At 34.5% G+C, this 14,587-nt stretch overlaps 1 protein-coding gene across 1 annotated transcript in view; it reads right to left on the minus strand.

Annotated features, from left to right (window-relative positions):
• LOC107674298 (fibrinogen C domain-containing protein 1-like) overlaps positions 1-14,261 on the minus strand; it is a 39,614-nt gene extending 25,353 nt beyond the window's left edge. The window contains exons 1-2 of the mRNA XM_016468236.1: positions 14,229-14,261; positions 13,940-14,036 (exon numbers count right to left, since the gene is read on the minus strand). Coding sequence (XP_016323722.1) covers positions 13,940-14,036; positions 14,229-14,261 — 130 coding nt within the window. The remainder of the gene's footprint in view (positions 1-13,939; positions 14,037-14,228) is intronic.
• Between the last annotated feature and the right edge of the window lie 326 nt (positions 14,262-14,587).

A 14,587-nucleotide genomic window follows, 5' to 3' on the forward strand; every position in this document is an offset into this window, starting at 1 on the left:
TGGCCAATCAGAGCACACCTCGCTTTTCAGACCGATGAGCTTTGTAAAAATCGACGCGTTTCAGAAAGGCAGGGCATAGAGGAGAAACAATAATGTACAGTATGTGGAAAATAATGTGTTTTTTTTTACTTTAAACCGCATAAACACATTGCATTACACCAAATACACAAAATAATGTTCTTTTTAGCAGCATCATATGACCCCTTTAAATAACTGTTTTTTGATTGAACATATTTTAAAATGTAACTTATTCCTGTGATGTTAAAGCTGAATTTTCAGCATCATTACTCCAGTTTTCAGTGTCACATGATCCTTCAGAAATCATTCTAATATGCTGATTTGCTGCTCAAGAAACATTTCTTATTATTATCAATGTTGAAAACAGTTGAGCTGCTTAATATGTTTGTGGAAATAGTGATGCATATTTTCAGTATTCTTTGATGAATAGAATGTCCAGAAAAAACAATATTTATTTAAAACAGAAATCTTTTGTAACATTATGTAACATAATGTCTTTGTCACTTTTGATCAATTCAATGAACTCTTGCTAAATAAAAGTATTAATTTAAAAAAGTGTACTGTCCCCAAACGTCTGAATGGTAGTGTAATAATATTACTTAAAAAAAACTAAACTAAATTATTTTATATTACAGCACAATACATTTAAGAAGTTTAGCTTGAAAATTGTTATATTTCTTTCTTTTTTAAATGTTATGTATTTTGTTTATGAATAAAATAATATTTACATTTTCATAATAAAATAATATAAATGAAAGCCACTTCTCATATATATATATATATATATAATGCAAAAACATTCAAACAATTATAAATGAGGCTAAACTGTCCAAATACTTTTTGGGGTCACCGTACACTCTTCAAAATAAATTTTTTTTATAGTGATGTAACAGAAGTTAAATCTGGGTTCCTCAAAGAACATTTCAGTGAACAGATCTTAAAGAGAAACATTTTTTTAGTGTGAATATTTTAGTAATCTGAAGAAAGTGAAGTGATGTGTGGCCAAGTATGGTGACCCATACTCAGAATTTGAGCTCTGCATTTAACCCATCCAGTAGTGAACACACACCCGGAGCAGTGGGCAGCCAAATTGCTGTGGCACCCGGGGAGCAGTTGGGAGTTTGGTCGTGATATTGAGGGTGGAAGAGAGCACTGTACATTCACTCCCCCCACCTACAATCCCTGCCGGAGTCCAACTCTATAAGTCCAACTCTATAACCATTAGGCCACAACTGCCCCAATTGGTAGCAATAAAGAACCATTGTTTTTTAAGAGTGTGTGCAACCAAACCTGACGCAAAAGTTCTGTCATGATCTTAACATTAACTAGGTGACACTTTTCTGGTGTTGATGAAGTGATGTTTCCGGATTGGTCTGTGGAGGCATGATAAATAAGGTTGGGAAACACTGTGAAAATATGCAACGATAACACAAGTGTGCACGCTTGGAGAAGCATTACTAGTGTCTGTCATGACTTTTTTTTTCCAAGAGGAAAATACTGAGATTGATAATATTTATAATGGATTACGGTGTTTAAAAGCGAAGCCGAAAGCTGTGATAGCATCTCATTTCCACAGAAGGAAGAAGAAAGATAGAGAGAGAAATTGAAAGTAATGCACAAGGGCAAGGACAGGAGGAGAAGAAGACTAGAGGAGTTTTCAATTTTAGCTCGCGTCTCCCCCATAAAATTCAAGGCCATCCGTGCATGGCCAGCGAGCAACGTGTGGTTAATCCACAGCGCAAGATAAGTAGTCAGTCTAAAACAATCCGAATAGCGATTAATGAAACGCTTTGTGGATGCTGAGCAAGGCCATGTTTTATTCAGAGCCTCTGGAGAGCTATACTCACAGATAAATCACAGATAAAGACTCTTCGCCAATATTTTCATAGTGCCAAACAAGTCAGCGGGGACCACGTTGGTTTGATATCCATCTATTTCCCTGCTTAGATTCATTCCACCAGCCTGTAGACACATTGCAGCATTCCATTGAAGAGGCAATGGATGTGTCTTGAAAGATCTACCCTATTTATTTTGTCCGTCCGTTATTTTTATCTCTCTGAGTCATCCAGGAATTTACCTACAGACCAAGACGACTATTACCAGATGTGGACACAACCCTGTCCTCTATGAGCTTACATGAGATGTATATAAATGCACAGAGATCCCATGTAATCCTGGAGGAAACCTGCCATTCTGACCTGTGACGACTAACTTGTAAGGTAAAGGGAAGACTAAATCCATCATGAGAGAAATGCATTGTTAAAACAGGTATCACAACAATGGTGCCGGCCAGTAACTAACTAAAAGCAGCAGCACTACATTTTTCAGTAGTGTGACAGTTGCCCACACTGCAAAAAACAATGTCTTACTCAGTATTTTTGTCTTGTTTTCCAGTAAAAATATCTAGACATCCTTAAAACAAGATCAATCTACTTGAAAAGCAAAACTGCTTTTAAAGACTTGTTTTCAGAGAACATCTCAATGAAGTTTATTTTTGGTAAATTAATGAATAATTTAAAATGTTTTAAGCATAAAACTCACTAATTTGTTAGATTCACAATTAAAACCTAAAATAAAACATGATAGAAAAATATAAACTTAAGATTTTCCTCTCTTGCACAAATACTGTTGTCCAAACTGTTTTTTTTTTCGTAAATTAGTTTGTTTGATTGTTCATTTCAATGAATCGTTTCATAAGATGACTCACCTATTCATATGAGTCATCGTTTAGTCATGTTTCTGGAACTCAATTTTTCATCTTCAAAACAAATATTTAGCATAAATAAATAATATTTATAAATATGCATAGATTTTATATATTTTATAAACATTCATACTTTACACTTGTCACAGGTGCACTGCTGAGCGGACTGAGGAGCAAGGAATGGAGAGAGACGAGGAGTACATTAATCCAAATGGGTTTAATTAACACAAAGGAACACTCACGCTATACATGACATGAACAATACCGGACGCTGGAGCACACACAGGGAACACTATTTATACACACAGGAGGAGGGGATGACGAGACACACCTGGGAGCAATGAAACATCATGGGAAACACCTGGGACAAATTAAACATGGGAAAGGAAGGCACATGAGGAGCAAAACAACCACAAGAACAGCTGATTGAGGACGGCGATTTCCATCGCCGCGGGGGGGAAAAACAGGAAACAAAAAACTTTCAAAAAACAGGAAAAAGAAAAACGAGGAGAAGGGGCGCTGCTTACTTTCGGTATCGGTCCGGTACACTATATTTATAAATATTTAGATGGTACTTTTTTTATTCATTCATGTTATCCATGGTGTTTCTATATACATTCTTAAAATATATTCTTTTTTTCTAGAACTGAGCAGTTTTCTTTTTACGTCTGACAGGATGCCAGTACACAGTACTTGAGCCACCAACTTTAACATTCAACTTTTACCCAGAAAACTACCAAAAAGGTCTGAATACATAATGAATGTGCACTTAAGTTGAAGGTCAGACTGATAATTTTCACCTCCACCCACGGCTCCATCCAGGCTGCACCGACTAATTCAGAGCTTGACTAAATGCTTTAAAAAGCCTCAGCATAGTTTGCTGATACATTTGTTAATAACAATGTTTTTTACAGCTGTAACAGCTTTACTATTTAGACTGTTATTGCTCTCATCAATAAGCTACTTGCACAGTTAAACACAAATGCTTTTTTTCAACCACTAATTGCACCTTACCGAGTCTTGTGTTCATTAGAAAAACAACAAAAATGTCACACTTCTCTCTGCTTGTGAGATGTAAAGGTTTCTCTCCCGCAGCTGTGATTGAACACACTACAGCATCAGCTGCACTTTAGACTCTTTAAAAATGTATTCTGAATTAACACTTTCTGACAGAAACATCTCGCTTGAGTATCCGTACAATGGAGAGTCACAGTATCGACTCGTGTTCTTTGAAATCCTCAGGTTTTTAAATATTGAAGAGGTCACTGTAGTGGATTCTTCCATCTTGTGGAAGTAAACAATAATAGTGTGATTCAGAAGGGAGAGCTTACACTAGCACACACACACACACACACACACACACACACACACACACAGTGGGGGGAAAAAAAAAAGGGCTCCAGTAGAGACAAGCGACGAAAGGAAAATATGTTTGTCAGCATCTCGGCCATACATCACAGCGTAACATCTAGGGGGTTTTGGGAATAAAATAGCAGGATACGGATTGGAAATGAGTGAGTGAGAGAACAAACCATGAATTTCAAAAGGACACGAGGAGGTGAGGATGCGAAGAAAGAGAGAGAAAACCAGAATAGCCTTGATGTAGCTTGGATAAAGTTGGAAATAAAGCGAAAAAAAAACGGATCCAGTAGAGACAAGCGACGAAAGGAAAATATGTTTGTCAGCATCTCGGCCATACATCACAGCGTAACATCTAGGGGGTTTTGGGAATAAAATAGCAGGATACGGATTGGAAATGAGTGAGTGAGAGAACAAACCATGAATTTCAAAAAGATATGCGGAAATGAGGATGCGAAGAAAGAGAGAGAAAACCAGAATAGCCTTGATGTAGCTTGGATAAAGTTGGAAATAAAGCAAATTAGCACGACTATTTTGTTGCTGCTGTTTTGTTTGGGGTTTCTTTAAAGAAAAAGACATTATTTCATCATCATAACACCATTTCATAAAAAAAAAAATAATAATTGTGGCAAGGAAAACGGTTAACTATCAAAGGTTATGGCAATGATAAAAGATTTTATTTAAAAAAAAAACATTAAATGAGAATAATACGAACAATATTACTGCATTAAAAAATTATAAAAACTATTTTAGAAGGAAAATCTAGAAATATTTTTTTTCAGGACTCGGTGAATAGAAAGTTCAAAGTTTATTTGAAATAGAAATCTCAGGGATTAAAGTTCCGTCGCTACGACGGATTTCCGTCAGTTCATAAAGACAGTCACTTGCTTCATTCCTGAATGATTCAGCCGTTCGAACAAATCAATTGAATGAATGATTCAGTGATAAAATCAGTGACTTGCCGCCACCTGCTGGCGGATTTAGTTTCATTTTTAGCGTATAATTTCAGTTATTTTAATCATATTTCTGTATTCAAAATTTAATTGCACTCATGCCACCTCTGAGCCTCATTAAATGTCTGAAAATGTACCTACAAGCTACTTTTGTGTTCTTCTGTGCCACCTCTGTAGTACAAATTAATTTATTAATACTAATTTCATATGATTGGTAACTTATTTGTATTATTCTACATACTGTTTTAAATAGATATTTTAAAAAGATTATAAACATACATTTTTGAATTTGACATAGATGAAAATGATGCCATTACAAAGGTAAAAAGAAAATACTCCTGTAAGTCACTTTGAGTCAAATGTCACCTCGTATTAGGAAGACAAATTTTTTATCATAATTTTTGATTATCGATCAGAAGGTGCTCCTACATTTTTTAATTAGGAGGACAAGCGCTCCTAATTACAAGAAAAAAACTGCTCTTAAACTGGGTGTGTGAAAGGTATGGCTGAGGAATGGGGTTTGGTCGAAGAAAAATATTTTTAGTCAAAAGATTTTTTTTTGCTTTATAATATAATAAGAAGTAGAATAAGACAAATAAGTTTTGCACCGTTTTGTAGGGGCTGAACACAGCCTAGGTCAAAACAGGAAAACAAGAGGAAAGACAACAAACTAAAAGTCCATGATCGTGACAGGAACTGTCCCCAAACTTTTATAAATATACACATAAATAATATATTTATGCTTAATATAAAGTTTAATATAAACATTTTTAATTTTTAATTTTTCAATTAACATATACCATTTTAGTCCAAATTTACTCAAAATAAATGGACAAGATTAACGGTTCACTATTTTTAAATCAAATAAGAAAACTGTAACTAAATCAAAAACTGAACATTCAGAAAATTCACCTGTACCACAGAATAGAGTAAATCATAAACTGTAAACAACATGAGGGTGAGTAAACGATGACAGAATGTTCTGACAATAAAGCAGACCAGGTAGCCAAAAGCAGACTTCACAGGCACCTATCACAACGTGGCTCATTTTTGAAGCTGCTTGGGCTGTTAGAATGCATAACAGTCTATTAATGGAGGTTCTGTGTTGAGTAACGAGTGCAGAGACAGGGGAGAAACACCCAGGAGAGGCGGCCATCTTTTTAACCCACTTTTTAAAATTCACTCGGCCAGACGTGGGAAGCCTGCATGGAGCCGACATCGGTGGTGAAAAAATGCCTGTCTAAGCTTAATGAAATCAGTAGGACTTCAACATCCGAATAAGAAAATAAAGCAGGAAGCGAGAAAGCTGAGATTTAAGGGGGATTACGATATTTCAACAGTCAGCAATACACTGAGAGAAATTAGAAAAAACCTGGTTGAAGCACTTAACGACGTCTTTCTCTCAAGACCAGCATGAGTGCCTGAAGCACAGCCGGTTTATGCACGTGTAGAAAATAGAAGTTACACTCGTATGTCAAGCTGTAAGAACTAAAAGCCATCGGCATGCTTTTCTGAGATGTTCTGCTGGTAACTAAGTCACTTCACATCAACAGCATCCATCCACCCTCACTTTCTTCACATACGAGATGCGTTCATGCTGTTTACATGCTCCACCACAAAAAAAAAGAGAATGTAATGGGTCAAAAAGCCCTTGAGATAACATCTTCATTTATCACTAGCTGAAGCAAGAGTGCATATCTGTGAATAAATTGCAAATGCACAAGACAATGAAGTTGACTGAGGAATGTTTTTTTATGTTTTCACAGCTAGTGATTCAACAAGTTCAAAAGTCTGTGTGTTAAAGAAGTAGATAAGAGCAAAGTACAGCTAGAAGGCAAGCCAGTATAGTGGCTTAAAAATAAGGATTTTTCTAATGGTCCATTTGAGTCAGTGGTTTAGATTTTCACTGGCCCCAACAAAAGAATTATAATTTTTAATGTATTGTGAAATATTATTACAATTTAAAATAACTTTTCAATATTACTATTGTAATATATTTTAAAATGTAATATATTTCTGAGATGGCAAAGCTGAATTTTCGGCTGCCCTTACAAATACTAATCAGTTGCTATCATTTATTATTGTGCTCAATTATTAATATCTAATAATAATAAACTAATAATTAATTGGTATCATTATCAAAGTTGAAAACATTTGTTGCTGCTTAATATTTTGTGGATAGCATGATAATTGTTTTCAGGATTATTTGGTGAATAGAAAGTTTATTGATATATTATAAAATAAAAAATTTGAAATAGAAATCTTTTGTAACATTCTAAATGTCTTTACTGTCACTTTTGATCAATTGAATGCATCCTTGCTGAATTAAAGTATTAACCTTTTAAACAAAGATTTAGCAAAAACAAAGATTTTAACAAAGAGACTTCTTTCAAAATGATTAATAATTATTCCAAATTGTTGACTGGTAATAAATTATACATATATATAAAATTCATCGACATATTTTTAATGAGACACAAAAAAGTTTTTAAGTTAACAGTTTCTTTACATATGTAACCTAGATTTTTAATGATCAAGAATAGATGAAAATTATACACTTATAGCTAGAAAACAATGGCCTATGATCTAGAATATTCAACAATGGTTTGTAATTTTTTAAAATCTGTTCTAACTGATGCTTCCATCACAAGTCCATACAGACTTTAACTTGATGAAGAAGTTAAAATCAGTTAAAATCACAATAACGTTCAGTGCATCACAGAAAATCAAATGTTTGTGTTTGCAAGGCATAAAAACATGTAGATGATCACCAAAATTCAAAATGCACTAGCACTGACAGCACATATGCATCACTAGATGCCATCTGATGCATGCGTTTTTATCTAAAAGACTTCCGGAGATTTATGATTTAAAATGCATGCAAAGTTTGTACACAATAACTGAAAATCTATGCTTTCCAGATGAAGTGCTATTTAGTAAGCACACAGACATCTTGGAGATGTACATCATGTATTAGAATGTTTCATTGTCAAAATACTTCATTAATATAAAGACTCAAGTATAGGTAAGAGATTTATAGGCTGACTTCCTTGAAAAGTCTGTTATTGAACTCTTATTTTTCCAATTGTGCAGATTTTACACATTTCAGCTTTAATGAGTGCCGACTGACGTCGCTAACACCACATGCTGTGCAGCACTGGCAAACCAGACACGTTTCATATCAATTATGCTGAGGAAGTCTCACATAGTCTCTCAGGGTCTCTCCAGTGAGATTACATCACCAAAAAGCTCATCAGAAACATCCATCTGCCCTGTCTTGTAGCCAAAAACATGACAAAGAGCAAACTAAAGGCTAAATCGTTTGTAGTGTAAACAGTTGTGCCAATTTCTGACTTCTGTCAGGACACATTTGTGATGAGACGAGGCTTGTGAGGATGGATGAGATTATAGGCGATGATTCTTTTTTCTGCTGACGTGGAGCTGGACAGACTTTCGGGAACACTATGTGATGACTGCGGGGATACGGCAGGGATGGAGTAAATGTGATTAAATACACCCTTTTCTTCCTTAAGAGGATGTAGAAAAAGGGTTACGTTTATTATTTTGGGCAAAAGAAGCAAGTTCACTTCACAAAAGAACAGGCCGATAGGATTCTAAAAAAAAAGCTCACCACACAATTTCATGTCTGGTTTATTATATGATTTGTGATCATGTTAACATGCACATTTATAACATTTTTGGAGCGTTTATAGACTATATAATTGTTACTGAAATTTGACATTACATTTTTTTACTTTTTGTAAATATATTATATTTGTGTGCTTTTTAGTTATTCTCATAATTGATTTTGGGGTCGGTAAGAGTTTTTAAATGTTTTTGTAAGAAATCTCATATGCTCATTAGGGCTCAAAATGGAGCAAAAAATTATAATTTTGTCAAAAAATCTGATTTTAATGCAATTTAAAAGAACTGTTTTAGAGTTTTAGATTTTAAAATGTAATATATAAAGCTTAATTTTCAGCATCATTACTCCAGTATTCAGTGTCACACGATCCTTCAAAAATCACTCTAATAAACTAATTTGCTGCTCAAGAAACATTTATTATTATTAATAATGCTGAAAACAGTTGTTGTTCTTCTCAATATTTTTGGGGAAACTGTAATAATTTTGTTTTATTTTTATTTTATTTTTTTTTACAATTCTTTGATGAATAGAAAATATATATATTTTTTTTTTTAAATAAAAAAATTCTTTTGTTTGATTAAAATGTATTTACTGTCACTTTTGGCCAATTTAATGCATCCATGCTGAATAAAAGTATTTTTAAAAAAAGTAGTGGTATTTTCACGGTTATTTTGTACAATCTTGATAAGTTCAGTAGAAGTACAATGGAAATAGTTGAAAGCCTCCTTGTTTGGCATTTCCCAGATAAAAAAGCTTGATACAGTGTTACATATAAAATGAAACCTGCTGATTCAGATAAAACTGACATAAAATTACACTTTACCGTAAAATCCTGTAAATTCTTACACAGAAACTTCTATCAGTTCTACTATCACCTCGCGTGGTGGTCACGTATCATTTCATTAGTTAAATAGATGGTGTTACAACTCAGCCCGGGTTACAACACTCATGGGCGTAGAATATGTGGGGGACGTGTCCCCCCACTTTTTTCGGGCAAGTGTGTTCACGTAGAGGTTTTCAAGGTTTTCAAGCATTACGGAGTGCTAAAGACTCTCATGCAGTGTATGCTTCATTCATCCTCGAAGCTGGAGGGCGCTCTCGCACTGAAAGCCCAAAGCGGCACTCATAGAAGTAATAACTTATAACGTGCCAGGAAAAACCCTAATATGGACAAAGACATCCAGCTATCACTGTAGCTAAGCTGAAAAAGCAGAAACGTTGAAGAAAATAAACACACAATTGCGACAATATATGGTTTATGTGTGTTTTTCAAGTCATCTCCAGGTAATAAATAAATAAAGTATATGAATGATGCATTATTACCGTACAGAAATTATAAAGTATATTTTCTTATCTTATTCTGTGATGAAAATTGAAAAATTGTTTGTAGTATATAAACCAATCATGAAATTGTAATTAGGAAAAAATATGCAAAAAAATAAAAAATAAAATAATACTAATAAAATAGAATACAAATTATTGGTTAGTATCCAGCAATGTATTTGATTTCTTAGCCAATTAAAAGTAAGAGATAAGAATTTTTTTTTTTTGTCAAAAAATCAAAGTAAATAAATAAATAAATAAATACAATTATTACATTTGACATTTCTGTCCCCCTCACTTCTGAAATGATGGCTACGCCCCTGACAACACTCCTCACTCTCCTCTATGGTAAGGATGTAGTCATTATAATTATTAAGGACAACAGAAGTTCATGGGAGCTCCTCACAAGTGTAAGTGCATGAGCTTTTGAAGAGCACTTGAGTCTTGTATCGAATCGACACTCATCTGTAAATATTCAGGGAATGGGAATTACTTATTATAAGCAATTCAACAGAATTTTGTGAAAATGACTGATAAAAGACTTATTTATAGTGCTCTGGGAGTTTGATCATGAATGGATATGCTAATACACTACAAAAGGAAATTATGGAATGATAATTCAAACCTCTCCTTTGATGACACAAAAATACACTCTAGTGCATTAATATTCATATTGCTCCCTTAATATTTTCGACTTACATTTATGCATAAGCATTTCAAGCTAATTGGTAATGTGGCACTAAAACGATCTTCGCCTGCATGCACGCCAAAAGTAGCTCATGAGTTTCTCTGAGAAACTTCAGATTTGTCTGTCATTCGTTCTGTTCAGAAACCAAAGGAAATACTGATAAATATATTTTATTCAGTACTGAGAAGTATCAGTAAAAAAGATCAATTACCTTATTCAATTTGTGTATTTTTATGTTTATTAGAGTATCACACTGTTCACTCTCTAATTAAATCAGTTTATGAGTATGAATTTCAATTGGACTGGCCACATCCCAGAGTATGGAATGACAGGAAGAGGAATGTAAAGAAGTTTAATAGAGTACTGAGGGGAGACATATTTTCATAGGGCAAACCCTGGAAATTAGTTAGTATTTTAACACTTCTGGTTCCAATGTCAATGTTTTTTTTTTAAATGGATTTTTGGTTAAATGTCTTAAAAATAGGTCTGTGGTTAACACAAGATCAAGATATTTTCATGTTTAATTCTATAATTCATGAAAAATTCATAAAAGTTGTGTTAATTTGAGAAGACCATAATGAACAAAACGTGTAGGAAACATAAATGGTTGCTGGTCACAAAGCTTATTTTCTGCAATAATCCAAAAGCCAATGGAAAAAATCCTGTTGGGTTTTTGTCAAGGGAACCAGAATGATGCTAACTTCCGGGTTGGACTGCAAAAACATATAATCACTGTAGCACTCTATTTGAATAATTTTTTCACTATTAATTCAATTTGCCAACATTCCAATGTTTAACTTTTCTAATTAAAATTAGTTGTATGAATTCCAATTCATTTTAATTCTAACTCCTCACATTCAAATACAGCAATTCTGCATCCTGTTTGCTACCTCGCATCAGACTCAATTTAAATCCAGCAGCTATAAACTGGAATTTATAAGGCATTCCCAATTCAATTCACAATGGCGCACAAGCAAGTTTTGCAACAGAGCTATTGTGAACTGTGCTCCGTATCCTATTTGTTGGAGGTGAGAGGCTAGATTGTCTCTTGCTACAGGTCCTCTGCCCTCCCCAGTTTCCTTGTCACCTCATTCCTGATGAGCCTGTGTTGCTGATGTTTTCTGGAACTCATTTTGCCAGCCCTGGAGGTTAATTGTCTCCAGCTCCCTCATGTCTCTTATTGATTAAGAGCGTGGGCTGGAGCAGCTCAACTCATTGGCACCAATGCACATCTTCACCACGAGGCAGGGCCTTGAACCTCGTCACTCCAGGGAGGACTGTTCCATCCTGGGCTTGCCCAAAAGGGACCCGAACCCCTGACCACCAGCGGCACAAGCAATATCGTGAGTCGAACAGCCTGTGGAATTGCTCTAGGCTGGTCTTACTCACTGTGAAGAAAAAGGAGCAGGCCATGGTAAAAGCCATTCTCAGCCACAGCGGGCGTGAGAGACGCTGCTAGCAAGTGCTGTCCTGCACTCGTTGTGAAGCTGTCAATCTCTCGAAGATGACACTCCGTGACGGGCCTGTCATAGTTCATCATGGCTGATTGAGACACAGGACCCTGAGCGCACATTACAGACAACAACTCTACAAGTCTAGACCTAAAATGTTTATCAGGCAAAGGCGAAAAAAGAAACAAGACACAACCCATAAGCATCGCCATCACAGAAAAATGTTTTTTTTCCTCGAAAGAGGAGCAACCTTGCAGTAAATAGAAGAAAATGCTATTTATCTGCTTTGCATTCAACATATTGGAGAGCAACCGGCCGTCACGGAAGATACACAAACAAACCACAACGTTTTCCTTATTCCATCTATCAGGTTTAAAAGAATAGTTCATCCAAAAATTCTGTCATTATTTAATCGCCTCACATCATTTCAAACTGGATTCTCAAAAACAATTTTTTTGAGAATCTTTAATTTTTTTCCCTATACAATGACAGTTCAAATCAACTAGGTGTGTCAAGCACCTTAAAAGTAGAGTATACAACTCTATTCCAAGTTTGAAGCTATACCATAGTTTTGTATGAAAAACACGAAACAGAAGACATGGACTACTTCTATTCTATTTTGTTTTGTTTTGTTTTGTATACCTTTCAGTTTGGAATGGAATACAAATATATTTATACTTTACATTTCTTTGAGCTTGTCACAATGCTTTCTGAAATTGTCTTTATTTTTTATTTAGTATTTTTATTTATTTCATATTTTATTTAATAGTTTATAGACTGATTTTATTTTATTTTATAGAATATAATATAGTATATAATAAAATTTGAATATCAGCTATTTATTAGTTATCAGTCATAACATTTAAAAATGTATTATCAAATTAGCTTATCTGTATTGGCCATCATTTTTAAAAAGTTACCTTTACACTTCACATTTCTCTGACCTTGTCACAATGTATTCTGAGAACGCCTTTTATTTTATTTTATTTTATTTTTTTGATTTGACTTTAACATGACATACGGTTGAGTAAATAATGACAGCATTTTAAATTTTAATCAACTACTCCCTTAAAAAACAGTGAGCTGAATCAACAAGCACTAATCTGTAATTCCAGTATGGGATAGAACCAAAATTTCCCATGCTTGATCAGTGGACGTTATGATGAGTTTCCTTGTCTTTATAAAGCTCTGCTCCCTGTCCACCCACAGCCATCTGCTACGCTCGGCTTTGGACACACAATTTGGCATTTTGTCCGTGCTGGCAGCTCACCGTGGCAATAACCGAACATGCCCATGTTCCTTACAGTTGTCAGAAAAACAGTCATATATAAAAGAGTGACAAACATGATCAGCGTGTTTGTGTGTGTCATGACAGAAGCAAAATAACTCCTCAGCCTGCTTTTTAAAACATTACTGTCAAAACCAAAAAGTGTGAAACTGTGATTCATGGTTGCGGGTGCGCTTTTATACAACAGTTCTATAAACAAGAAGTTATATAAAGTTATTTACATTTCAGACACAACATGGTCAGCTATTCTGGTTAGTTTTGCTCCTTCAACAAAAATTGTTTGATAAAATATTATGAACTAAACTAACTATTTGTATAATGAATATCACATAGTATATAGCACTTATTATATACTATATATGATAGAAAATGCATTTTGCTGTTTAATATGCAGTAATGGACATAGCATATTACAACTGCTTACATGTTCTACATCTTTTAGTGACATTAATATTACTAAAGCTTTTTCCAGACAGATTGCATTACAGATAGTGACATGGAAGGCTTACCAAGCCAATGCTCTCCTGTTATCTTGCCAAATCCTTCACGATAAGCTTCCCAGTCACGGAAAAAGTTAACAGAGCCATCTTCTCTGCGTTGAATCACCTGAAAAAAGGAAAAAATGTCATTGTTGTGCATTTAAACACATTTTTATCAATATTATATCCATGCAGAGGTGATATGTGTATAAATCCCCTAGAATAGGAAAATGCATGATTATTACATACACAGCTTTAATGCAAACTGTATTCTCGCCCTCAGAAAGTTTTTAACGTACTCTCTTTTTTTTTAACGTACCTCGACTTTGTACAGAACTGGGGAAAACTGCATTTTCATATTATGCACCCTGGGCATGGAATAATTTACAAAAAGATCTAAAACTACATAAATGTGTGTCTATTGGTGAATTTAAAGGCATCATAAAGAGAGTGGTATTGGAAGCTTGTGATTGTTTTTGTTGAGAGGATGTTTAAATATTGTTGTAATGTGTACTTCTTGTATTTTAAAATTGTCTTACTGTATGGCTGCTACCTTGGCCAGGTCTCTCTTGAAAAAGAGATTTTAAATCTCAATGAGACTTCCTGGTTAAATAAAGGTAAAATAAAAAAACAGTTATAACATCTACCAGCAGAGGTAAACTCTCATCCATTGGACTA

This window comes from Sinocyclocheilus anshuiensis, unplaced genomic scaffold, assembly GCF_001515605.1.
Source record: "Sinocyclocheilus anshuiensis isolate Anshui unplaced genomic scaffold, SAMN03320099.WGS_v1.1 scaffold188, whole genome shotgun sequence".
NCBI lineage: Eukaryota > Metazoa > Chordata > Actinopteri > Cypriniformes > Cyprinidae > Sinocyclocheilus > Sinocyclocheilus anshuiensis.